Source organism: Hemicordylus capensis, chromosome 1, assembly GCF_027244095.1.
Source record: "Hemicordylus capensis ecotype Gifberg chromosome 1, rHemCap1.1.pri, whole genome shotgun sequence".
NCBI lineage: Eukaryota > Metazoa > Chordata > Lepidosauria > Squamata > Cordylidae > Hemicordylus > Hemicordylus capensis.
The window spans coordinates 182,471,391-182,499,276 of record NC_069657.1 but is presented as its reverse complement, the minus strand read 5'-3'; the positions used below and the strand labels follow the sequence as shown (position 1 = coordinate 182,499,276).

Below are 27,886 nucleotides of genomic sequence, written 5' to 3'. Positions count from 1 at the left end.
CAGCTGCTGGACCGGAGTGAGCCGGACCGGACTCGGCCGGGGGCGGGTGGTGGTTGTCGCCGGTGCTGGTGCCGTTGCCTCCGTCGCTGACATCATGCCGCTCTTCGCCGCCAACCCCTTCGAGCAGGACGTGGGTGAGTCAGGAGACAGGGAAGGGCTCGGCGGCGGGTGGAGTTTGCCCCTGGAAACGGGGCTGGGGTGGGGGCGACGAGCCCGCTCGGCAGGGGAAGATGCCCGCCTCGACCCTCGGGGGCGGAGGGCCTTCTCTGGGGCGCCAGCTGGTTGGGTGGACGGACGCTGCCGGGGGCGCGGAGCCCAGGAATCTGCCGGCAGATTCTCGAAGGTGAGCCCCGCTGACCTGAGGGGAGCCGCAGCGTCGCTTAATCCACTCCTGTCAACGAGACGGGCGTCGAGGGAGCTTCCTGGTAGCTCCACGTCGGGCGGGCGGGCGGTGAGGAGGAGGAGGGAGGAAGAGGAAAGCGCCCTTTGGCTCCCCCGCGCAGCCGCTAGGTGTTTTTGGTCTGACTGGTTCTCCTATGTGGGGTGGGCTAGTTCAGAAGTGCCCTATAAGCTCCCTGTGACCCCTTTGGGTGAGAGGATGGTAATCGCCATTTAATACAGCGGGACTTCCTTCTGAATACACCTGCGCAAAATCAGGCTGTGAAGTTGAGGCCGTTTGTTTTTGTCTTTGCCACTGAAGAACTAATTCACCCCCTGACTAAGCCGTGATTCACCCTTATCCGTAAAACCCAGTTCCCTTGAAAAGTCCATAATGCTGGGGGAAATTGAAGGAAAGAGAAGCGGATGACCAGCAGCAAGGTGGATGGGGTTACTACAGCAATGGATGCACCACTCAGAGACTATAAAGGCCAAGTTGAAGACAGATCACCCTGGAGAGAATCCATCTATGTGGTCACTCAGAGTCGACACTGATTTGATGGCACTTTAATCAATCAAACTGTGATGAGAGCTGAAAGACTTTCTATTTATGTTGCTTATTTTTAGAATTGTATCCTGCTCTTGCTCCAAGGAATCCAGAACAGTGTGCATAGTTATATTTATCATCACAACAACCTTGTGAAGTAGGATAGGCTGAAAGATAAGTGACTGGCCCACAGTCATTCAGTGAGTTGCATGGTGGAATGGAATTTGAACTTGGGTCTCCATGGTCCTGATCCAACACTCTAACCACTGTGCTACACTTGCTCTCTACTCCATAATCTGGGGCACACAGTAGTACATGTTACTTCTCCGTGCTTAAGCATGTGTAGCTTGTTTCTTGCCTGTGTAACGAAAGCAGGGTTGTCTACCACCACAGATTCTTCTGTTGTTTTGATTTCCCCTAGATATCTTGTTGGTTGTCTGCTGCCAAGATAAGATCCCCATTTTTTATTCTTGGGTAGATAACTGAATCAGCATTAATAACTTGCTCAAGACTAAGTTCCAAGTTAATTCACAGCTTTACCTTGAATCCTAACCAAGCAGTTTGTTCACTGGACCACATCTGTCATGTATACTTGAGTAACAACAGTACTGGAAACAGAATTTATGGCACAAATCTTAATGCTTTTCTTGCCCCCAACATATTCTACCAGTAGAAGACTTCAGCCTCCTCTGATTTCCCAGTGTTAACCACCAAGGCAGTATTAAGTGCCTCAGCCTGGGTTGACAACTTAGACCTCTGGGGTGGTTAACAAAAACAGCTGTGCTCACTCCAAAACATGCTATAACACACATTTTCATAGATCATGGGAGGTATTGTGGACAGGCCTGCGTATGCTATGTTCTATGGGATAGATTGTCTTCTGTTTGACGAGTAGGAAAGCACGGTTGAATTGTACAAAAATGGATTTGATGAGATTGATTTTGTTGTTCTTGTTCTCTGCCTTTTTTTAACTTAGCTGAATAAATGAGTATTGTATCATAAGTGGGCTTAGTGGCCTGGGAATTGGTTCAAACATCATGCAGTAGAATTGAAAATAGTTTAAAGGGATGCTGTACCTGGAATTTCAATGGTGTATACATCAACAGACATGACAAAACACTTTTTTCCTCTTCCTTGTTTACAGTGACATCAGTTGAGGTCACCTATTTGCTATTGTCATTCCTGATTGGTGGATATTTTGAAATTTGAGAACAGGTGCCATTTCACAAGATGTTTGTTCTAAGTTTTGTGAATTTAATAGCATTGACCTTTATTTTAAAGAAGTACTGCTAATGATCATGTACTTTTCAACCCATGTGATGTGTAAATAAATATACTATATTTTCCAGAGTGTTCAAATCTGTACACAGTAAAATAGTCTTCAAATATAAATAGAAATATAATAAATTAATAAATTAATTAAATTAAACCAAATCCTAACAGTTGTGTTGTGCAGCACAATAGCATTATAAGGTACTCAAAAAGCAATTTTGCACACATATTGTGCCATGAACCTGAGAAACTAAAGTCATAATAAGCTGCCTAAAGATAAGCAAACAGCTTGTAAAGGTTACGGCAGAAGGTGGGGAGAGGGAGTCTCTCAGTTTTAGTGCCAAAGCTAATAGGGTGAGTGCTTGCCAAATGGGCTGCCTCCTGTGGGGTGACTCACTCAAAGTCTCACGGGATAAAGTCAGAATGCTCTCTGTGAGTTGTGCAGCCTAGATTGTGTAGTGTCTTAAAGGTGATCACTTTAAAGTGAGCCTGGAAGCAAATTGGCAACCAATGCAGCTCAGTGAAAATAGGTATAATGTGGGCTATGTATACCCTGCCCCCACTAACAGGCGAGCAGCTGCATCTTGTACTAGCTAAAACTTCCCAAAAATTTATGAATAGAGAGATACTCAAAAGTATGTGTAATATTGCTTAAATTCTTTTTTTTAAAGCATATTTCGGACTATGACTGATTAGGGCATCTGTTCTTGAAAAACACCAGTTGATCTGAAAGCTGTAATATATCTTCTCTTGCAGATAAAGACTGCAGTCGACCACATGGCTCTGTGGTCGCCAGGAGTCGACACCGACTCAGTGGCACAACCTTCTCTTTCCTTTAATGTATGGTGCAAAAGCAATATAGTGTTTAATTTTCAGTTTTACTTATTGTTGAGAAATAGCAGATTGTACTCTAGAAGGAGTTTGATTTTTTTTTAATGTCACCATTATAGTGCTTGAGCAGATTCAAATCTTCCTGTGTGTTTTTCTAAAGAATCGCTCATATTTTAGAACTATCTGTAAAACATCAACAGTTTCAGTACATATATACTTTTAGGGCATCATAGGAAGAGCTCCATAAATACTTTTCTGCCTTATACTTTACCCCCAAAAATAGTTGTTTTAAGAATTGGGCACTCTTAATATGCTGCTGTAGATGGCAATCTTGTTAGAGCAAATGAACAGTTTCAAGTGTAACACAACTGCAGGAATTCTATAACTCAGATTTTTCTGAAGAATGTGGGAAGGCATATTACACAGATGACAGTGCGCTCTTCTAGAGACTGATCTTGCTTTCCAGGATAAGGCTGATTGCTATATAGGATGTTCAGTGCAAATGGACTTTGCTTTCTGGCGCCAATTCTGTCTTCTCCAGTCAACATTATAAAAAGCACACAAGAAATGACTTTCTGTTTTATGTATGTTAATTGCTTATTCTTAATCTACAACATTGAAAAGGTAGGCACTGAGAGATGGCAGAAGCTTTCTCTTACTAGTTACTTCTGTTATTATACTGAGACTGCTTGTATTTCACACCATGTACAGTACCAGAAAAACCTGGAAGTCCGCCAGCCTTCCATAGCAAAGGACAAGCCACCAAATCATTGCAGAAGAAACACATATGATATGACCATGGCTGTGAAGATTAACTGCATGCACATGCAGTTGCTAAACTATTTATTTAGGGTGCTTGAACTAAGTGGAGAATTAATTATCACTTCTGTTGGTGAGGACTAGAGTTGAATTGGTGAATTAATGACCTGATACCAGAAATATTGCTAGGTATCTGGGTAGAAACAGGAGGGGCTCAGAAACTTTTTTCTACTTCTTGACCTGGTCTCTTGTTGCCAGTGTTTTAGTAAAAGACCTGTTTTTCTTTTTACTGTCTATTAAAAGGCTAGTCAGGTGTGTGTTTAATAATTTATTCACACTTTTATTCTATAGTAACATCACTATTTATGCACTGGACAAATACCTTATTCATCTGGGACTCGGATGAAAAAACTAAGAAGGTTAGGTTTCTAGAGCCTTGTAATCTTCTGTTCTTTACTTGACCTATTGATGCTCAGAGTATGTAATGCTTTGCTAATTTCCATGTTAAAATTGTAGTTTAGGTTTAAGATGGATCTCTGCCTAGCTGTGCTGCTGTTTAAAAGAGGCAGATCCCAGTCAAGGGCCAAGCATGCACACTTCCACCAAGTGTGCATTGCTAGCTCAGTAAGAAGCTGCACATGGAGATGGGTGTACTGCAGGCAGTTGCGCTTCATCATCTCTCTTCCTCTCCCCATCCCACTGAATAGTCAATTATTGAAATTATGGCCCCAGGTGCACAGCCCTGGCAGGTGGATTGTTGAGAGGAACCACATACAGGTGTCTCTTTTGAATGTGTGGTTTTTCATCCAGAGTGACACGCTCTGATAGAAGCCTTGGAAATGGAAACAAATGCACAGCGGTTGACACAAAAGATAACATACCTGTTCTATAATTGCTCTTATTTTTGGAGACTTTTGTTGAACTTTAAAGAGAGCCCAGTACATTCATAGGAAAGATTACAATGAATAAACAGTTTTCATGGCTGCTTTAGACTAAACCCGAGTCCATTGAAATTAATGAAAAATCTTGATTGTGTAATACTTACCCTGAATATTATCTATATACGTATTTCTCCTGGGTGTTCCTTCGAATGTGTGTCCTGGCCACCCAGCTGATTGGCTTGGTGGCGTAGGCGCCTGATTTGCTGGTGCACCCAGGAGAATTGGCCAGCAGCGGAGGGCCCGGCCGCAGAGTGAGGCAGCGGGCCTGACCGAGGCAGTGGTGGGCCCGGCCGCAATGGCGGCACTCGGCCCGGCAGTCTGGGCTCATGCCCGCCTGGAGGCTGGGGCAGAAGGTAGGGGTGGGGGGAGAGGTAGCTGGACTCAAAGAGGCCGGCCGCAGAGGCTGGCAAGTGGCGGTGGTGGGCCGCAGAGGCAGCACTTGGCGTGGCGGGCCTGGCTGCAAAGGCGGCGCGGAGGCGCTGGGCCCGGCCGCGGAGGCGGCTCATGGCCAGGTGGTGGCAGGACCAGCTGCCAAGGCCAGGCACCCGTGGGAGGCTGGGGTGGGAGGGAACCGGGTGACGGGACTTCCCTGTTCGCCGCCCGGGAGGAGGAGTGGGGGGGGCATTTTTGGCCGCCCGGTAAGTAGAGTAAAATAAAACAAAGGGGGAAGAGAGAGTGGGGGGGAGGGCAAGAGAGAGTGGGGCTGGGGGGCAAGAGAGAGTGGGGCAGGGGGGAGAGGGCAGGAGAGACTGGGACAGGAGGGTGAGAGAGTGGGGCAGGAGGGGCAAGAGAGTTGGGCGGGAGGGAGGGGAGGGGACAAGAGAATGGGGAGGGAGGGGAAGAGGTGCAAGAGTGTGGGGCAGAAAGGAGGGAGGGGGAGGGAGACTGGGGCAGGAGGGAGTGGGAAACAGCCAGCCCCAAAGAGCGTACAGATGCTTTGTGTGGGTTGACTAGTATCTCATAAACTGAAAGATTATGAAACACTTAACATCTCATGTAAGTGTTGCATAATCTTCAGTTAGTTCTGGCTTAATAAAAAATGTAGGCACACTGCACTGTACTCCCAAAGGATTACTTTTAGAGCAGAGAGGACTAAGAACTTTCCATCCTTTTAAGAATAGTATCTCCAGCCCAGTGTTTCTGCATGTGCCTGCTAGGAAACTTCATGTTGCTTTTCTGTATTGAACCTCTGAATTGGGAATGTCTGTAGGTTCCAGTCACACTTGATGCAGAGACAGAACTGCATCAATGAACCCGAGTAAAAGTTAATTGAAAGGAAGCAAGACCAAAGAATGAAATATGAAGGCTTCCATGAGTAACTGTCTTAGTGCAGAACTTGAGAAGATATGCTTTTTAAAGTATCCCTGTGCCCTTGCACAACAAGGTTTCTTTCCTAAACTGGTTATAAAAAGTGACTTGTGATGTTACTTTAATTGAGATAACATCTTCAGTTTCTGATGGGGGTAAGGCTGTGGAATGGGTTAGGGTTATAATTGCACAAATAATTGCACACTGTTGACAAACTTGTGAATATTTTTACATCAAAGCAGTCTGTTGCCAAATAGGCAGGTTAGTCCTGAGGCCCCCTCATATAAAGCTCCCTCTGACTGATGACAAAATTGAATAAATGGTCCTTTTCAATAGACATTACATTGTTCACAACACATAGTTTTTGCCTATAATTTTCTAGCTTTGAATAAAGGTCTGTGGGCAGCTGTTGTTGTTGTTGTTAATTTATTTAAAATATTAAATACCAAGCAGTTGGTACTTGTTCAAGTTTAGTTCTGTTTGTGCTCTATACATGAGTCCAATTACCCATTAAAGAAGCAAGAGGAAAAGTGGTAAAAAGAAGCAAATACCTTCTGATGTAGCTGTATTAAGACTAGAGCCTGCGGGCAAAGCAGAGAATTAATTTTATAGAGCCTCCTGAGATGCCATGTAGTTCTTCAACTTGTAATTTTTTTTTAAAATAAGTTTGGGTAGTTTCAAGGTAGTTGTGTTTCTTGGAGGGAAATTAAGCTTTAAAAGTACTAAGGTAATATCTCCATAATATTATGAAAGAAATGAGAATTTAGAATTAAATACTTATACTGCAAACTGATTTATGAACCGTAACTCATCCTGTGGATTTTATGAAAAATGATTGGGAATAAGAGATGTGCTAGATATGTACACACTATGTAAGGAGGTAGCGTAATAAAGCAGCGAAGAAGAAATTATTTTCATATACTTGTCTGTCATAGCTAAGCAGAGCATATTGAGATAGTAATTTTGTGATCATAACTGCCGTTTATCTTTTACCCCACTAACGGTGTGTGTGATTTTCAAGCTTCACTGCTATAGGATTGCAAAAACTGTGTGTTTGAACTCCATAGCTTTAAGAGTATACTTGGAATTAAAAGCACTTGAACAGTTACTAGCTTGGGCATAGAAAAGGTGTTGATTCTGAAAGCACTACTTTCTTTTACAGAAAAGGCCACGAATGAGTGCAACACTGCTGAAGACTGGGGGCTTATTATGGATATATGTGACAAAGTTGGAAGCACTCCTAATGGGTAAGAGACACTCTCGAGCCTCCAACCCTCTCTGAATGTTGTTTTATAGCACAATTAAACTGCTGTGTCTGCTGATTGATCTGCATATCCTGTGCTCAAAATCGAGGGGCAGCTCCACTCATTCCAGTTGCTTTAGGCAGGTATGCACAGTAATGAGGTTACATCACATGATCCTGAATGAAAATCCAGATCCATTTTCAGCAGGAAGAGAAAATGTAACTAGGTTGTCTCAAAAATTGTCCAGACCAGTAAATAAATGAATATATACATGAATGTTTGGTGGTTAAATATTAACAAGTTTTTGTAATACACTTTCCTGGACTCCTAGGGTCCAGGTTATGATTTGCTTTTGCAATTAAAATTTCATTTATTTAAAAGCTGCATTTAATTAAATTATCTGCTTGCAACTAGACTAAGCTACCAACAAAAAATGTGTGCTTGCATATTAGGCAGCACTTATTTAAGACTTTGAAAGTAATCTGCATCTGCTTTATTTGAATTGGGGTTGGGAATATCAGATTGTAATTAGTGATAGCACTTTTTCTCCCCCCCCATCATGTGGTCTTCTATATGAGATTACTATTGTCCACTTTAAAACTAAAAATGCACAAGTGATAAGAGAGGAGGAGCAGCCAAAGGACAAGAGGAGAGAGTAGCTCTTTAGATCTTCACATTCTTTATAGGATCGCAACACTTGCTTGCAACACTTTAGATCCACACATGGAGGGTGAAGAATGCTGTCACTACCACTGATTGCACAAAGCCAATCAATACATGTAGAGCCTATTGACTGCATAGTTTTCCAGGGTTCCAGGTCATATGCAGAGTGCCTGTGCTTGTAGTCTCTGTATGCGTACAGCTGATCAATGCATGAAGGTTTGGGGTAGTAGGTGTGAGTCCACTGTCCCTCCATGCAGCCCTTTTCAGACCTTCACATTCCACACAAGATGAGTATCTTGTGTGGAATGTGAAGGTCTGAAAAGGGCTGCTGAGGCAAAAAATTAGGACATGAGTTTAAGGGAGCAAGTGACGCATTCCAGGAGGAAAGAAGATTAGCCAGTTAAATGTTTGGAATCTACTTGCTTGATCCTGAATATGTTGACCTTAAAGTGAGTTGGTGGGATTTATTGGGGCTTATATGTATGTACGCTTAAAGTTGCATGCCACAATTGCAAGCAGTATCCAGGTATTCCTGGATTGCTAATGGCAGCATTCTGCCTCAAGGATGTCTCTCTCTTGCAACACTTTGCATCACTGATGGCAGAGTTCTGCCTCACGGCACTTGCCTTAGGTGTCTTTTTCTTGCAACAGTTTCTGTCCCCTTTTCAATTAAGCAATCAAAATAAAAGTCAGACATTGATATTCTTTTTCTAGAGCAAAAGATTGCCTTAAAGCCATTTTGAAGAGAGTTAATCACAAGGTACCACATGTTGCTCTGCAGGCACTAACTGTAAGTATTACACATTATGTATTTTGAAGAAGGCTTGTATTCTGTTTGTGTATTGTAACTATGACCAACTTCATCTTTAAATCATATTTGTGTCTCTGGCTGAAGTGTTATAGAACATTTTTGTTATTAGCAGGTTTGTTGTTACTACATGGAGATATCATTATAGTTTATGTGGAGAGAGTAGCTCTTTAGATCTTCACATTCTTTATAGGATCGCAACACTTGCTTGCAACACTTTAGATCCACACATGGAGGGTGAAGCCCCTGGTGGCGCAGTGGTAAAACTGCCGCCCTGTAACCAGAAGGTTACAAGTTCGCTCCTGACCAGGGGCTCAAGGTTGACTCAGCCTTCCATCCTTCCGAGGTCGGTAAAATGAGTACCCAGAACGTTGGGGGCAATATGCTAAAATCATTGTAAACCGCTTAGAGAGCTCCGGCTATAGAGCGGTATATAAATGTAAGTGCTATGTGGTTTTGACTCAGTTTCCCTCTTTACTTGCTAGCTTTTAGGAGCCTGTGTTTCAAACTGTGGCAAGATTTTTCACTTAGAAATCTGCTCACGTGACTTTGCCAGTGAAGTACGTGTTATAATAAACAAGGTAAGATTTAATATGCATCATATTGAATGAAAGCCAATTAAAACTGCACTGATCGTGTCTTTATGTCTGTGTAGTATGTTTCTGATATTACCTTGGGCTGATGAAAAGGATGTGACACTGTGTTTGTCTGGATAGGGCTAACAAACTAATGGAAGAGAGAGATTTAACATTTGGTGAGTTATGGATAAGGTAAAACTATACAAAAACATGACATGATTTTGCACAGTTGTACTCCATTCACAACTACTATGGAGAAAATTAGGTCAACTTTTGCAAGATTTGAAGTGACAGCTGTCATACAGCAACAGCAGACTTTAAGGAAATGCCAGTTATCTCCTACGCAGGAATAGAATAGAAAGCAGGAGCATTTGCATCTCTGGAAGCTTATGATATACTTGAAGAATGGTATCTATAATGTACCTCTAAGTCCATTACCAACTCCAATATTAAATTTTCATTCTATCTATCTAATTTATACACTGCTTCTATCAAACTTCTGTCTGGGTGTTTTACAACAACATAAAACAAATTAAAACAGAAATGAAAACCTTAAAACTACTTAAAACCACAAGTCTAGTGAAAACAGTGTATCTTTAGAGACTTCTTAAAAGTTGTCAGATTATTACAGCAGGGAGCACACTTCAGAGTCTCGGGGCGGCAACACAGAAGACCCATCCCTATGTAGTCACCAGACAAGCTGGTGGCAAATGCAGACAAACTTCTCCAGATCTCAATGGGTGGGGAATGGGTCGACTCTCTGCGGCCAACTCTCTGCGGGACACCTCAACGCAGCTCCCTGCTCTCTCTTCGTTCTCCAACAAACCTGATAGTGCCCCGCACTTCAAAGCAGTTCCCAGCTCTCTCTTCGCAAACAAACAGCCTGCCCTGCTCTTCAAGTACCCCTTACTTTAAAACAGTTCCCTGCTCTCTCTATATGGAGCTTGGAAGTAGACAAAGGAGGCACAGAACAGCCCGCTCCTGCCAGCAGCCAGCGGACATGCAATTATTACTTTATTTGAATTTGAGTTTAATAGGATGTCTCCTCCTACCTCTGGGGTACAATACATCAGAAGGCAGCTCACAAAAAAGTTAAACAAACCCATAAACAGTTATATGAAAATATTTGGTCCAACATCTAAAACACAAATGATAAAAATCAAGTTTAAAAAACGGGACTAAAAACAAAGTAAATTAAAAGTCCAATGAAAGGTCAACATTTGTACAGCTCTCTTGAATGAGGCCAGTGACTAGACTACCATTTTGCTAGTAATCAATAAGTAGCTACATTAAACCACCACCACTTATAGGCCCATATAACTGCATGAATATAATCCCTCTCCCCCATTATCATGGAGTTTGCATACAAATCATTTGCTTAAAAACAGTTATAACTTAAAGCAAACACTGTAAATTTAGGCATAAGAACAACAGCCAACTATGAAACTGTAAGTGTTCATAAACAGCCGCCCAAATTTGGAAAACCCACACCAATTACAAGGAGAGCCAAACACTAGCATGGAATTCCATATTGCTTTGCAAGCTCTGGAAATAACAATGCTACACGGGTGATAAAATGTATGAACAACAACGTGCCAAGCTGAACTGTCCTAGACCCATTTCTGCTTGATGTGCCAAACATGCACTAGTAAAACATCAAAAAACATTTTTGTTAAGCTATTTGATAATTGTGAACTATGGCACGCAAGTATTCTATTATTGCCCAAATTGGACACACTCTTTGAAAGACACTCATCTGCTTTGCGGTATTTTTTCAACTTTACTGGAGGACTGTGACCTGAAATGAGCTGTTCGTAATAGGTGTCTCTGCACTTTTCTGAGGCTATCAATGAACTTCCAGATTGTAGGATGGCACATTCCAAGTTCAGCTTGGAGGCGACAATGAGCAGCTTCGGCATGGTTGTTGGTGCGATCATCGCCATTCAGAGTTCTGTCGAACAGATTCCACATTGGTGGAGGAAACAAAGGAGCCAGTCTACTGTGTCCTCTCCTACCTGGACGATTGATGTAGCTGTCCTTGAACCAGTTGAGAAAAGGTTGAAGCTCTTCGGGCAGATATTCCTCCAGAATATCTTGGGGCAACATGTTCCCCCAAGTCCAGGACAGGCACGAACTCTGTGTCCCTGTCGAATTCTTGAACAGCACCCATCCACACCAAGTGCTTCATATTCATATTCTAAACCAGGTGGAAGAAGCAACCATTTAGAGCAGTTTCTGGGAAGCATTCCCTTATGGCACTCATCGCAGCCATTTCATAGTCGCAGTGAATGGACTGTGGCCATATGTTAGGCACCAGTGTTTCTATAGAATTGAACAACCGCTCATCTGTGGCACGCTGTTTGTTTGGCAGAAGGGTGTACAACACCGGATGCACGCCCTCATACTTCTTTACCAGGATAACATATACCTGGGCAAACGCCTGATGTTGGGGAATAGGTCTTGTTTGTATTCCTCGGGCAATACAGAGTCATCCAGGCTGACTGGGTCTGAAGGTGCTGCCTCCCAATTGATTTTGCCTTTATCGGATTGTTTTCTGTAAAGCTGCAGTCCTCGGAATTACAGCATGAACTGCTGAGCTCACATTGGACATGCAGGATGTCCGTTGGTTGCTGGCAGGAGCGAGCTGCGCTCTGCCTCCTTCACCTACTTCCAAGCCCCGTATAGAGAGAGCAGGGAACTGTTTTGAAGTGCGGGGCACTATCGGATTTGTTTGTGAAGAGAGAGCTGGGAACTGCTTTGAAGTGTTTGTTGGAGATTCGCATGGAGTTGTCCCTGCAGTGAGTCGGCCATGTTGAGGTGTCCCACAGTGAGTTGACCAGAGAGCGTTGTCCTAGACCCCAATGGGTGATGGGTCTCATGGTGAAGAAGACATTCTCTTAAATACCCAGGGCCCAAGCTGTTTAGGGCTTTATAGGCTACAACCAAGACCTTGTATTTTGGCCGGAAACATATTGGCAACCAGTGTGGATCTTTTAAGATAAGAGTAATATGGTCTCTTTGAGATTACCCAGAGACCAACCTGGCTGCACATTCTGAACCTGCTGCAGCTGCAGTTTTTGGACTACATGCAAAGGCAGCCCCATATAGAATACATTGCAGAAGTCAAGTCTGGAGGTTACCAGCATATGTACTACTGTTTTGAGGACGTTTATCTCAAGAATAAAGGTACTGTGGTGGTACTGTGCTGGGAGTGGATAGGGCCAGTTATTCTCCCCCTGCTAAATAAGAGAATCACCACGTTAAAAGGTGCCTCTTTGCTAAGTTAGAAGGGGTTGATCTTTAGATTTTGGAGCTAGACTATTTAAAATATGTGCAAGTGTGTGTGTTTTTTTAAAGTAGCTTTGTAGAGATCAATATGACCAGAAATCGTTCTCATTCATGTACACTAGTGTCTCTTCTGCCTTTTTTGTTTTGTAGGGGCATCCTAAAGTATGTGAAAAATTAAAAGCTTTAATGGTAGAATGGTCAGAAGAATTCCAGAAAGACCCACAGTTTAGTCTGATATCAGCAACTATTAAATCTCTTAAGGAAGAAGGGATTACATTTCCTACAACTGGAACACAGGTACGAGACTAGATTAAAATTTATCGCTAGCATTCAAATGCCTTTCCATATCTGCAGTATTTTGCTAGGTAAATGCTTATCTTTCATATTGTGTTGAGATTTCTGAGTATCCAATTCTGTCTTGCAATGAGAACTATTATTTTCATTGTCTAGATAGTGGCATACAGTGCCACTAGAACAGTGGCATATGCTTCAGAACTCGAATGCAAAGAACTGTGAGTGAAAGGAGAAAATGTTTTAGTGTTTCTCTGTGAGGCTTGGCACAAGCATTAGCAGAAGACTTCTCTCAGTGCAGTTCTGTAATGTGTTAGGTAGGGAATGAATTACGGTGTGAGAACCATGATTAATAAGGAAGATAAAGGCTATAACATGCCAACTCTGAGCCCCAAAGAACTTTTGCTTGTGCAGCCCTGCACAAACTGGAAGCGTTCTATGGATGTTTGGTCAGTTTTCTCACACAGTGTTCTTCCTCTAGATCAGAAATAGTTCTTCCTTAAGCAGAAGAGGCTTTCTACTAGCAAAAGCTTTGGATCCGAGTTTTGGATCTTATGAACATGTGAACATCAGTATAGTGGTCCCTTTAAAACCAAGCACATGGAGACTGCTCCTTCCTTGAGCTGTATAGTCTTATGGAAATGTTATACCCAGTGCATTTTTGATAGAAAACCCTTCTCTGGGGTTTTGTCATTTAGTGGACCATTTAATGTTGCATGAGTAAGTTTTTGGGCTTGTGTTCTTACTCTTAATCTCTCCCATCTTAGTTAATCTTTCTTTTATGACAAACCATTGTTTGCACTTGTAGCCAAACTTGAAAAATGATGGCTTGTACCAAAGTAGGGAGTTAAGGAAGAAATTCCTTTGTATGTGGAGCATGGGTATGAAGACTTGCTCATGTAATACCTAACCATGGTCTGAACTGGCTCGTGTGGACTCTTGCGACCTATATAGGTATTTGCTCAGGAGATAGTATTTTCTCTAACAGGGATTCCCAGATGTTAACCGCAACTCCCATAATCTCCAGCCAATGATCGTTGCAGCTGGGAATGCTGGGAGTTGTAGTCAACAACATCTGGGAATCCCTGTTAGAGGGAACACTGGAGGTAGTATACATGACATTACCTTGTGACAGAACTGAATAAATTAAGATGCCTCTAAAGAAGAGCTTCCACCTAAAGCCTGTTGGATGTTTAGAGCACCTTGATTTTCTTTCTTTTCCTGTTTTGTTGTGGTAAGCATTTCTAAATAGTTTTAGAAATGCTTACCACAAGGCAGCTAAGCTATTGTTGGAGCTTTTTTAAAGTAGAAGCAAATATAGAACTTTTTCCACTTGATGTAGCATATTTATATTGCTAGTACATTTACAGAATCTCTCAACTGCTGCCAAGAATGGTACATCGTCAAGCACAAACAAAGAGGATGAAGATATCGCTAAAGGTAAAGTATTAGTCACCATGTATCTTGAGCAATCTAATGTTTAAAGTTTCTAAGCTTGTGCTCGGAAATGCAGTTTGCTTAAAATATATAACATTTTCCATTTAAAGAATCTATGGAGAGGAAAGTGCTAGGGATGTGGAGGTAGGCAGGAGAGTGAGTACTCTCTCTCTCTCTCTCTTTTTTTTTTTTAAAGGATGTGGAGGGTGTAGACCAGGCCTGCTCAACTTTGAAACCTCCACCCCGCCATCTGTTCTTGGATTACAACTCATACACCTCAGCCACAGTGGCCGATAGCCAGGGATAATGGGAGTTGTAGGCCAACATCTGCAGGAGGACCAAAATTGAGCAGCCCTTGTGTAGACAGAACTGTACTAATTAGTACCCTGTAGCTAATAAAATGCATATTCTTCTGAACATACTCTTCCCTTCCATTGTGTTCTGTAGATGTTTGTCACCATTTGTTAACATTTTATGTAATGATTCCATAACCAGTCAAAATTGAACACGGGATGCTTACCAGTAAGCTGTGTCAGATTTGGGTTCTTTGATCAAGGCTGCACAACTTCTGCCCTCCTGCAGATGTTGGACTAGATCTCGCATCATCCCTAGCCATAGTGGTGATTGGGGATCATGGGAGTTGTAGACCAACAACAGCTGGAGGGCTGTACAGCCCAGTCTTAGATGTTCATCGTAGTGGTTAATAGTTCTTATAGCTCTTCATCAGTTCTCCAGTTAATGTGTGTAGAACTTAGTTAACACAGCATGGATATTGTTTTCATGAGCATAGTGAATGCCAGCCATAGTTGTTGGGCGTATACAAATATATGCAATATTCTATATAAATTGTAGCTGATGTTCATATTAATGTTTCACATGTGGAATTTTATGGGGAGGGTGATATTCACAGATCCCTTCCTCCTGCGACTCCCAGAAATATGTGTCCCTGAAGGCTGAGGGGCCCTCAGACATATTTTTTCAGAGGCAGAGGTGGCCTCAGAGGGAAAGGGAATCAGCAAAAGTCACCCCTCCCCCACTGAGCATACAAAATGTTATTCCATGCATGCCATATTAGTCTGGATGTCAGCCAGTAACTTTCAAATGTTAAATCAAAATAGTCCCTCTAAAGTATCTTGTGTTATGCCTGAATTACAATTAACTTTTTATTGCCTCCTTTCTTTGGGCATTTTGATATTTTTAACATCAACTGCTCAGTGTTTTTTCCTCTAAATAGTAATTCTTTTTAGAGAGTATTTGAATTCTAAGGGCCACTTCTGCGACACCTGTCTTTAAGGACTGCATGTGACTAGCAGGCTCTATGACCTTGATCCCTGTTATATAGTGGCGTAAAACCACTGTTGTCTTGATAACTTTTCCTGTGCGTGGTTTTAGGGTGGGGTCAGATTTTTTCTATTCCTTTTCTAACCCAGAATTCGTATCTCAGTCCACAGATGCTTGCATGCAGCAGTAGGGGAGGATCTCAGTACAGCTTAAGCCCCTTGAACCTCCAGTAAATTTAGGAGGGAGTCCAACATTCAGAAATGTTGAGAAATCTGCCTAACAGAATAATATTGCAGTTAACTCATTTTTATCTTTATGGGACTGGTATAAAATACATTTTTCTGTTTTTCAAAATTAAAGCAATTGAATTATCTTTGCAAGAACAAAAGCACCAACAAACAGAGACAAAATCTTTATACCCATCTATAGAAGTTCCACAGAACAATCAGAAAGTTTCAAGAAAGGTGCGAGCCTTGTATGACTTTGAAGCTGTTGAGGATAATGAGCTTACCTTTAAGAGTGGCGATGTTATTATTGTTCTGGATGACAGGTATGTTATATTTTCATTGAGTATAAAGTAATTGGGCTTTGGGGAGGAAGAGAGAATGGGATGAGAGACAGAAGTGGCTAAGCTGAACATGTTCTTTATCTTGTTATACTTTGAATAGATACCCTGCTAAATATATATATATATATATATATATATATATATATATATATATATATATATATATTCTCTAAGGTGTACCAGTGGCTAATCCCGTGCGTGGCAGCAATTGCGAGTGTTCACGAGCAGAAGCACCTGATTGGGCAGTGGGGATTCCATATGCAGATAGGGAGGAGTCTGTAAGGTCATTTGGAATGCAACTGGTACTGGTTGGAAGATGTTCTTGATTGTAGAGGAGAGGAATCTATCTATCTATATATAAAAGGATAGTGGGCAGGGGCGAAGAGAAGGGTTGTGAGGGAGGAAAGAGCCCCTTCAGGAGAAGGAGGCTGCCATTGTGTGAATTCGATGAGAAAACAAGATCTGTTAACTCAGGAAGAGAGAGAGAGAAAGCAGGATGAGAGAGAGGGGAAGAGTGAGTGGAGGACAGAGAAAGGGGAAAAGAAGGAAAGGGCGAGGGATGGGCCCAAGCCTGTCAGCAGCCTGAGGGGAACAAGCGGCAATGGTGGTACCTATTTACAGCAAGGAAGGGCCCAGTCAACTACTGCTGCTGTTTGGGGCTACTGAGGCCATTGGCGGAGGCAGACAGGCAAGGGCCTGTCAGAGGCCTGAGGGGAATGAATGGCCATGGCGGCAGCAAAGAAGAGCCCGGTCAACCGCTGCTGCTCCTGTGGGAAGAGTAGGGCTCGGGTGAGGAGGTTTCTAGGGATAGGGGGCTGCAGCTTGGCCAATAGGCACCAGCAATGCTGCAGCCGCGACCAAGAGGGGTGAGGAGGATGGAAGCAATGGGATGGAGGAGGAAGAGGATCAGGTGAGGGTGGAGAGATCTCTGAGATGAGGGGGGCTGTGGCAGCGGGGGGAGGAAAGCAAACAAATACTGGCACGCAGATGATCGCAGGTTCAGCTAATTATTACAAATATGTATATAGTGCTTCTCAATGAAAAGTTCTCAAAGCAGGTTACACAGGAAAAGAAATAAGATGGTTCCCTGTCGCCAGAGAACTCAGTCTGTGGCTTCTGTAAATCCAAATACAGACTGGGCCAAAATATACAGGACCAGAACTTCCATGTCTGATTTGTACCACTTTCTATTTGTGTACCTAGACCACAGTGAACATTTTAAGATAGGATTTCTTTACATTCAGCATTTCAGCTCTAAGTGTATGGTGCTATGGCAGGGCTGCTGTGCTCCACAAGCATAGAATTGTTCTTCAATTGCAGCAGTGCAATCTTAGGGGAATCCATTGCACCAGGATAAAGCTTCCTTAGATGTAACTCTCATTGGAATTAATGGAACTTTCAAGAAAAAATGATCAGGGTTGTGATATGAACTGATACTGCAGCCCTCTCATCTTTTGAATCTGGGAACCATGTTTTTATTGTTAGTACTCCTTTATGAATGATGGATTTGTAAAATAGGCGCCTTACTGGCTTGAAAGTACTCTAGAAGATTACATATTTAATATTATCCCCATTTTGTAGAGGAAATTACCTTCAAACTGAATGACTTCAAAGGTTGTGGAATTGCTTGTTTTCTAAAGGGGATTTTGTTTAGATTTTGCTCTTTGGGAATATTTCAAAGGGTTTTCCTGTGTCAGTTTTATAACTTGTAGAAGATCCTGGACAGTTTGACAGCTTGCCCTGCATTGCAAGTGGTTGGGGTTTGTGTCCATGACATTTTTAATAGAACTATGAATGGAAAAGGCAAATCAATTAATATTCACTTGTAAATGTAGAAAAATCTGGCCTTAAAGATTTGAGGAAGCAAGCAAGCAGCCAAGCAATACTGCAGCTCATGGTTTGGGGTGCATAATGTGAATCTCTTTTGTTCAGTGATGCCAACTGGTGGAAAGGAGAAAATCACAGAGGAGTAGGATTGTTCCCATCTAATTTTGTGACCGCTAACTTAAATGATGAACCTGAGTCAGGTAAGCTGAATAAAAACTTAGTTTTGAAAGCACTTGAAGTGATACATAATGTATTATCCCAATTTCTAGAGGAAATTGAATGACTTGTCCAGAGTCATTAAGCATCTTGGGAATGGGATCTAATCCTCTGACTCACAGAGCCTAATTGTGCTCTAATTGCTACATCACTTCTATTCTCTGCAACGTGACAGAAGAGCTTTCCATGTGTCAGTGGTATATTATTTCAGGACAAGGCAGTTTCCTGAACAGCTCACTTGCTCTAAAACTTTAAAGATGGGGTGAAATAAAAATTGTTGATGGTTCTTGAATGTTGTGCCCCAATCTGCTGAATTTTGGTGGTGTTGCCAAACAAATGCTCAAATATAAGTCATGTAGCTGCTCAGGCCACACTGCATGTCTGTCAAAAGATGCTACCTTAAATTGCAAGAGCAGAATTTAAAACCTGTTTTCCATGTGCATATTAGGAGTTCCTGCGTCTAGGATAACCTTAGCAGGTTGCATGTTATGAAATGTTTTTGAAAGTTGTAAAATTTATTTTAAGGTGCCTAAGAAGCTAAACTGAAGCAAAACTCATGCACTCTTGTTCTTTTAGTAGCAGCAGCAGCCGCAGCTGATAAAAACTCTTCTGAAGATATTTCAGAGGAAGTCCCGAAAGCTGAGCCTGAACCAGTTTATATAGATGAGGTATGTGATCACTTTCAACTGATACAACATGTTTCAGATATTATTTTACTGAAGATGGTACCATGTCTTTATGTCTTTATTACATTTATAGACTGTCCCATCCAAAGGCTCTCCTTTTTATCATGAGAGAGAAACAAGTTTTGAGAACGTATGCTCTTTTAAGAACTCTTGATAGCTAGTTCTGTTTTCCCCATCATTTTCAGGATAAAATGGATAGAGCATTACATTTACTACAGAGCATAGATCCAACAGATCCCAAGTCTGATTCCCCTGATCTTCTGGATCTAGAAGGTATTTATGACTGCTCTTAAATGTGCAAACAATCTCATTCTGTTGGAATTAGTCGTTCTCTTTCATTTAGTAAACAAACTGAAATGGGGGTCTTTTACCACTTTTTTAATATGTACAAAACTTTCATTTAATTAGTGCACATCTTTTTGCTTTGGAAATGCAACATTCAGTCAGCTTCTGCCTTTGATATGCAGCAAATTACAGATTATCTTGTCTCCTGTGATCATGTGTAGCATTCCTGTACATACACTGGGCAGCATCTAGTATAGTACTTCAACTTGTGTACAAAGCATGCCACTTGTACAAGGTGGAAAGAGGTGATATTTGCTAGTTTCCACTTCTTTCTGCAGCCCCCTCAAAATATGTCCTTCAAGGTTGGGGGATACTTAGGGAATATCTTGATGGGGTGAAAGGGGTTGCAGAGGGAAGGGTGTACCTGTGAACACCATTCCTCCCGCACTTGTGAAAGTAATAATCTGGTTGCTGCCCCATGGTGTACTTGTAATAAACTGGATGATGATAATATAACAACAACAACAATAAAATAATAATAAGAGGGAGTTCCATCTCTCACCCATAAAAGATGTGTATGGAAACTGATACTTGTAATGATGGAGTCCTTTTTAAAATCAGTATGGCCAGCCTTTTTGAGAATTGTGCCACAAGTTAAGTCCATAGTACTTTAAGTGAGCCACTACAGTGCACGTGATAGTACATGAGCAAATCTTGGAGTTCTGGCATGCTTTTGTCTCTAGTTAACTGAACTGGGGATTAGACAGGAGTGTGGACCTCTCTTTCTAACACAGTCAGACCTGCAGGCTGTCCTTGGTCTGTCTGGGTGTATCATAAACCCCTGATGCCCCTGTTAACACCCATGCCACAGGTTGGCAACTCATGTCCTAGAGTAATTCAACACTGGTGTATCAACTTCACATAGACAGGAAGACGTAAAGAGGTTATTAAGGAGAAGACAGCATACAAATAGTTGGCCTTGCATTTTTAATGTGTTTCATGGGTTAAGAATTGCCAGAAATCCTGTACAATAAAATAGCTTGAACATGCTGCTTGTTTAACAAAATGCTGTTTAACTTAACAGTGTCTCTTTAAAACCACATGAAAAGCTTATTACCTACCAGACCCACTTAAGTTGCCTGGGCTTTTTTTTTTTTTTTTTTTTTTGGTAGTCTCATCTGTAAGCATTAATTGTTGTTGTATTCTCAGATATTTGTCAACAGATGAGTCCTATGATAGATGAAAAACTAGAAGAAATTGATAGGTAAGATTGTCATTTAATTCTTGCAAGTCTGAGCTTGTTTTCTTGGTAGCCTGAATTAATTCTGTTTGTTCTGCTTTGTACAAACAAGAGGAGATAATTTGGAATGCAAAGAAATTGTTAAAAAAAGGTTCTTCATAGGTTCGTGAAAACTCATTTATATAATAGTGTGATTCTTGTCCTTGTTGTGCCTGATTGCCCATCAGCAATTCAAGCAGGCATTCATTTCTTGGGATTTGGTCAAGTGTCTGGTGCAAACACCATGGTGCTCTTTGAGCTTCACTGATAGACTTCCTGCATAATTTCTAGTTCCACCAGTAGAACTAACCACTCTGGAATTGGTAGACTTCAAAATGAATACTACTAATGTGTCTCTCTCTTACTAAGCTAACTTGTAAACTGAGGCTTGAAATCCAAATATAGTACAGCAGTGTCAGAGAAGTCTTCCTTGATGGCTTTCTCTGTGGCTACTACATCTGCTCCAGTGATTATGGAGGGGAATGATCAGAAATGTCTGTAAATGTGTGTGTGGTGGGGGTAGTGCTTAGAGGTCTAGCTGTAGTAAAAATTGCCAAACATCAGGAAGTTCAGATATCCTTGAGTATTTTTAATCTGGAAATTGAGCAATGGGGGGAAATGTTGCAGGGAGCCATGGGAGTAGCAACCACTCCCCGGATAGAGTAATTTGAACTTTTTTTCCAAGGGGCTGGAGTCAATGTCAAGGATCCTTTCCTTTCATTGAGTGAACACTTTGGCTTCAGTTCAAGGCACACTAACTCTGAGGCTTTTTTAGCATGCCACATGTTAAACGTTAACACTCAGACAAATGTATAATGGTTGACAGCATTTGTCTTACTCCTTTTTGCAATAGGAAACATTCAGAACTCTCTGAACTAAATGTTAAAGCACTAGAGGCCTTGGAACTCTACAACAAACTAATGAATGAATCTCCCGTGTATTCTGCATATTCAAAGATGCATTCACAAGCTCACTATCCACCTACATCAGCTGGTATTCCAGTGCAGGTAAGTGCCATTTTAAAAGAATTGCAGCCTCTTAAAAGGTGTTCTCAGCTTAAAAATGGCTAAAGGATTGTGAATGAGAGCATGCTTTGCCACTGGTCTATAAACAACTTGCAATTTCCATATGGATCTCTAAGTCATGTTGCGTGAAATGTCACCATATGCTTAAGCAAAACAGCATTGATTATTACGATCTTCCCCATGTAGTTCTTAATCTGTACTATATGATATAGTCAATAGATGCTGGAGGATGCTTTAATTATAATCTTATGGCTGTGATGCAAAGGAACATAGGAAGTTGCCATGTACTGAGTCAGACCATAGGTCCATCTAGCTCAGTATTGTCTTTACAGACTGGCAGTGGCTTCTCCGAGGTTGCAGGCAGGAATCTCTCTCAGCCCTTTCTTGGAGAAGCCAAGGAGGGAACTTGGAACCTTCTGCTCTTCCCAGAGCAGCTCCATTCTCTGAGGGGAATATCTTGTAGTGCTCACACTCCTAGTCACACTTCTGCACAAGGTGCCCTTGTGCCACGTGAAGGCACATCCATTTGGGCAAAGGAATGGAAATCCTGGATTTTCTCAGATTTCCTCTTCATGTTTCAGTGCCTGTACTAGGGATGTGCATGAACTGAGGCTCGTGCCACAGGGAAGGGAGTGGGGGTCGGGGGTCTTGTTAAAAAAGAGAGAGAGGGCTTACCTGCTTGCCGCCACATGCAGCTTCTTGCTGCAGTGGCACTTGTCCCAAGAACCCACGCATGGTGCTGGTATGCACATGGCATCCACACACGCGTAGATGCCATTTGCATGGTGTTGCTGACCACGCAAATGGCACCTGTGCATGCACGGACACCATGTGTGGGTTCTTGGGGCAAGCGCGGCCACAGCCGGAAGCTGCATGTGGCTGCAGAAAGCCAGTAAGGGCCTGCTCTTCTTTTGTTGTTTAAATATCCCACTCCCCATGGTGCTGAACCAGTGCACAAACCTTGGTTCGTGCACCTCCCGACCCTGTGCCAGATTCCAGGTCATTCCAGAGAGTTTCCTGATCCTCGGGAGCTGTTGGGGGAATGTCATGTGATGGGCGGGATGAAAGTGAGTTAATTCCCCTCTCACTATTAAGATCCAAGCCATTACATTTTCCATATGAAAAATGTTTATCTCCACAATCGGTAGCTAGGTGGATAGATTTACTGTTTGACTTAGCTTCACACACACTAAGGCTTGCTGGTTAGCAGGTAAGGACTTGACACAAGTGCAGAAGATGGATATACCAATTTTGAGTTGTGTTATTTACTTCCAAGAATCTGACTCAATATATGGTATTCATAAATATTAGGAAGGACAAACAGTGCTTTCCAGTAAAGTCAAACTGCTCTTGATTTTTTCGTCTCCTTCCTATAGGCAACAAGCTCTTTGTGCACTGAATTAAATAACCCCCAAATCTGTCACGTGAGATCACTCTAAATACTAACTCGTGTTAGTGTCTTTAAGCAAAAACAAAGGGAAGGGAAAAGAGGAGAATTTGCAGGCAATAATTAAGTGCAAAAAAATGGAAAATGTAGCTGCATATATTAAGTGGGTTTTACATAATCAGTATGAAAAGAATAGTTACTATGGTAACTGCCACATCAAAGATGATGCATTCTAGCTGTTATGCCTTTCCGTGAACTCTTAAAAATGATAAAAGGGTGGTTATATTTGGGGGTGTAAAGGAAATTGAGCATTAGACATCTGGAGCTCTAGCATTCCTTTCACTTCCAGATAATGTTGTTTCCTGTTTAGAATTAAAAACCAGTAGGTGATAACTACAATAGTAGGAAGATCAAACAGTTGTACAATACTATATAGCATCTCCTCTATAAAGTTATATCTTAAAAAAGAAATAATTAGTGTACTACTAGAAACTTATAGAAATATATGAGAATAGTTGTACTGATAAATGTTTGATTCCTTTATTGTTGCTGCTTTGTGGCAAAAATGTAAACACTACATCCCCAGTGCCTGCTAAATAATATCCCCATAGAACTCAAGCATGGCTACCTATTTTTTCCTCCTTTTCACAATATTTAGGCTGGTTCAGAACTTGAAATATTTTGGCAGGTAAACAGTGGGGCACAATGACCTACTGCAACCATGTTCTTTGTCCCTAAATTTTCTTTCATGCAGTTTATTTCCTTTAGATTAAAGTTATGCCACAATAAGTTAGTCGTTCAGGAGTTCCAGAAATATTTGTCATTTCTGGTTAGGATGAGGTCTTCAGAACTCCACTTCCAAAGTACAGCCCTGACATTTAGAATGACTTGCATACCCAGCTCCTTATAAGACTTGGCTCAAATTAAACCTTTGGCTGGTTTCTTTATAAGGTCACTCCTCAATACTAATTTGCTTCATCTGGAAAACAGTAGAAGTGAATTAGAAAAGTCCTCTCCTTCTTGTTTCACAGGTTAATACAAGGAGAGAAGATCACTTTTCTTGCTTATCAGTCAGACTAGATGCATTTTTTATTGACTAGGACAGAGAGGATGGTTAGGAGAGCATTTCTGCTTCCAGGGAACTAGGCTTTTTACAAGTTTTTCCTGTTTTCTCAGCAAGTATGAAACTTTCTTTAAATGGTCACTTAAATTCTGGGCTCTATGATGCACAGCTTGAACAGCAGGTAAAACTTTAGCTTAGATTTCCTGGCTGTATGGCACCTCAACCATGGCACACCCTTGAAAGTTAGCACTTCTGCCCATAACTGTGTTGCACTTCCTCAGAGAAAATCACCATAAGTTTTAAAGAGCTTTAGTGCAGCACATTTTCTTATGCACAACTGTCACTATTGGAATTGGAATAGGTTTTATTTGCTTTACTCATTACTACTCTTGTTTGCTACTCATGCAATTCAGAGATCATTTTTGTTCCGTTTCCATTATAGCAATATCCTATACATCCTCATGGTGGGCACTATATGGTTCATGGCATTCCCCAAGGCTACACACCAGGAGGTGATCAAATTGCTCCGTTGAGGTCCTTGCCTCCTACTCTAAATTCTTCAGTAACATCTCAGCCTGCCCAGACAGCTTTCTTAAGGTCTGTTAAAATGTCGTTGTCTTGCATTGTTGTCTTTTAAAATAGAAACATGCTTAGCAATTAACTGCTTTAATGAATGAAGTTTTTTGTAAAACCAATAGTAGCAAAACAGTTCTTCCGAGGGCTGTGTATATAAAACAACATAATTATGTACATTGGCTAATTCTTTTGGTTTGTGTTTCAGCTCTGGTCTAGATTCTATGTCCAATCCTGCCTACATGAACCAGAATTCTTGCCTTCCACCAGCTAATACAGTTTCCTATACCCAACAAATGGGCATGCCTATGGATATGCTAGCTTACCAGAACACTGCAACTAGTTTGCCTCAAGGAGCATGCTACCCAGCAGTTCCAGCTCATTCTCTTCCACAGCAACAAACAAACTACCATCAACAGCCTCTCCTGTGAAAATGCAGAGTCTGTTCCTGAAAACAGTCTTGGATGTTGCTGATCCTTGTCGTTTAAATTGCTCTGCATTGATTTAAAAGGATTCTTCTGCTCAAGGGAAAAGACAACCAAGCAATTTCCAAGTAAAACTTAATTCAAGTTTTCTGCATAGCTGTTTAAACAAGGTGAGATACTAATGTGTGTGTTTTTTTAAAAAGGCCTTCAGATACTGGCTTCTATAATGTTCTGGCTAATCGTCTCCACATTTACCATGAAGCCTCTATAAAAGTAATCTTTCCTTGTAATACATTCGTAAGAGGAATCTTTGGAAGCAAGTTTATATATACATCTCTTCCTGTTTGTTCTTTCCAGACTTTATTAATGTCGTTGTTCTTATGGAACCCTTAAATTTCAAGTGTTACCTTGAAACCCAATTTATTTAGCTACTTTGCTATTCAGTTTTCACCAGATTGCATTTTATGAATGTACAATAAAGCAGTTGTGAACCTGGGAGAAGAAAATCTTGAATGACAGAGGAAGTTAATAGCATTTGTGTTTTCTGCAAGCTTGGGTTTCTCATTTGTATTTTTCCGAAAACTAGTGCTGTTATCATGGAATAGTTCTTGTTTCCTGTCTAATGGAAGATGGGGTCTAAGGAGTACATTTTTGTGTATGTACGTTGAATTTGCAAACACAGGTTGTCCACATGGAACTAGATACTTTGCTCTGTCTTTATTGCCTCTCTTTTACTGGGTTGCTGAATTTGTGAGGGAAGCTTTTAACATTGGAAATATCTGCTTACCATGATTTATTTACAGTAAAGGTCCATAAATTTATGTCTCACTCATTTGGCTTTAATCAGCAAATACACACTGAGAAGTATGGATATTTAAAATAAATGCTATATTAAGACATAGCTGTATTATCCAAGGGTCAAAAAGAATTTCTATTCTGATAGGAAACATAGGGGAAAAAATTCCAGATGCTCATTCATTCACCCAGCTGTTTTAACATCACCTTAACAGATAGTTTATCTGATCTGCTCACTTGGGGTGGGGGAGGTTAACAAATTATATAGGTAAGCAAAAGGTGATGACTAGATGTCTGAGCCCTCCTGCAGTGCATGTTGTCTGTGGTAAGGTCTGCATTTGTCCAAATCCAGCTTGCCTGTTGTCAAGTGTCCCTTTCCCTTCCTATACAGGTGCTAAATAGGCTCTTCAGAAGCACGGGGGTGGTCAGATGCAGTTTCATTTTGGACCAACATAGGGCTTTTCTGTTTTGTTTTCTGAAACCCACTTGTGGGCCATCTATCCATGCCAGTCTACATACAAGGAAGCTTAAGTCTGTCCTCTTAGCTTTCAATTCCCCCTCTTTTAGTCAAGGATGTTCTAGACTGTTTGGAATATATAAGAACTTCTTTTTTTCAAAACTGAATTCATTTCAAAGGGTGCTCTTAAGAAACAATTAGATCAAGGTCAGTGTCCTATCTGCCCCTACCCACCCACTTAAAACATTTTATAAGCAAAATGAAGACTTTTGAAAAGTATATAGCTTCATATTTGTCAATGCAGTAGGTAATTGGAATTTTTGATTCATGATCTTTGATACTGCATTAAGTGGTGCCCAATATCTGACAATGATATTTTCACTGTACTTTGTTCTTTATATATAATATATAAATAGTGTGTGAATGTGTCTTCTTGTCTGAGATTTTATACACAGCTACATAGATACTCATTCTTTAAATCACTGAAATTTTATATGTAGCTGCATTTTGCCTTAGTGCTAGCTAGTTATAATGCACTTATGCAGGTTGTAAATATGTACACATTCTGATGTTGAAATTGTGGGGTGTGTGTGTGTGTGTGTGTCTCAATGGGATAATCTTTCCCACTTCCCTTTAGAGAAAAGTTATTTATTGCTAAAGCATGATCATAATTGTGCTGCCAAAGGAACTGACTACAACTTTCATAGCTAGGGCTCTGACTCTGTTGACGACATCAGTGAATTCTTAGCCATTGATTTGGATGGAGTTGAGAATGTACTGCAGGCTTATACCTATTTTTATATTAAAAGTAAACAAATGCTTTGCTTTTCATATAAACTAACAGTTTAAATAGAAATTCCGTCAGAAACCCGCTGTAGAAAGGGTTCTATTGTTTCATGGGTATTAATATAGGGTACAATTTCTCTTTTGGAGGTTGCTATCTTTAAATTGGATAAAGCTTTCCTCAGTTTGGACAAATAATGTCCTTGGGCAATAAACACCTGATTTAGATTTTTTTTTTTAAGGTTAACCCTTGAAATGACTTCGAGTCTCTTAAAAATTTCAGGATATGTGTTCTTTAAAAAAAAAAAGTGTGTGGTGGGGAGGAACACTTTAAAACTTGCAACAATTTTTTTGGTGTTGATTTGGTTCTCATTTGTACACTTTTCATGTTCTGCTAGTTTCTGGAATAACCTGATTAAAGGCTGCGAAATGAGAGGTGGCTATGTCATGCTGTTACGCCCGCCCCCCAACATCTTTCCCTTATCAGTGCATCATTTCTCAAGAGAAATGTGTCACTATGCAGGTTTTGTTGCAATAAACTTGAAATATGTAAAAGATTTGACTGCTTTTCCCCTAGAATTTTCTTAATCCCTATGTGTAGAAAGTTCACATGAAACTGGATTAAATTGTGATCTTGAGCTAAAAGATAAAAGACATGATGGAATGCCTCTTAAGGATTTACTCTATTCGAGAAGCTCCAACTGTGGTGCTTTCCCAGCTTCAAAGAGAATCCTTTCCTATAACACATAGGATCTGGGTATTTTTACACAATACTATTTTCAAACAGCCTCCAATGTTAACAGTTTGGATTTTTGAATCATATTAAATATCTATCTAGCCTCTTGTCTATGTTTGCGTTGATTTGTGCAAATAAAACTTATTTAACAAAAA

At 41.1% G+C, this 27,886-nt stretch overlaps 1 protein-coding gene across 4 annotated transcripts; it reads left to right on the top strand.

The window, feature by feature from the left end:
• STAM2 (signal transducing adaptor molecule 2) lies at positions 1-27,886 on the top strand. 4 transcript variants are annotated; one of them, XM_053258730.1, is made up of 14 exons: positions 1-134; positions 7,199-7,283; positions 8,658-8,733; positions 9,237-9,332; positions 12,768-12,914; positions 14,279-14,348; positions 16,056-16,176; positions 18,127-18,221; positions 18,814-18,905; positions 19,109-19,196; positions 20,418-20,472; positions 21,341-21,494; positions 24,405-24,559; positions 24,744-27,886. In XM_053258730.1, the coding sequence occupies exons 1-14, from the start codon at positions 95-97 to the stop codon at positions 24,964-24,966; spliced, it is 1,497 nt and encodes a 498-aa protein (XP_053114705.1). In that variant the 5' UTR covers positions 1-94; the 3' UTR covers positions 24,967-27,886. The 4 variants fall into 4 exon arrangements, with proteins under 4 accessions (XP_053114705.1, XP_053114702.1, XP_053114698.1 ...); XM_053258727.1 differs by having other exon boundaries at positions 15,987-16,176; positions 18,817-18,905; XM_053258723.1 differs by having other exon boundaries at positions 15,987-16,176.

What these genes read in the sequence shown, in the direction of transcription:
- STAM2 (XM_053258723.1), top strand. Translation starts at nt 95, where the DNA reads ATGCCGCTCTTCGCCGCCAACCCCTTCGAGCAGGACGTGG. An exon ending in TACGTGTTATAATAAACAAG is followed by an intron (nt 9,333 to 12,767) that starts GTAAGATTTAAT and finishes TTTGTTTTGTAG; the next exon opens with GGGCATCCTAAAGTATGTGA. An exon ending in GGATGAAGATATCGCTAAAG is followed by an intron (nt 14,349 to 15,986) that starts GTAAAGTATTAG and finishes TCAAAATTAAAG; the next exon opens with CAATTGAATTATCTTTGCAA.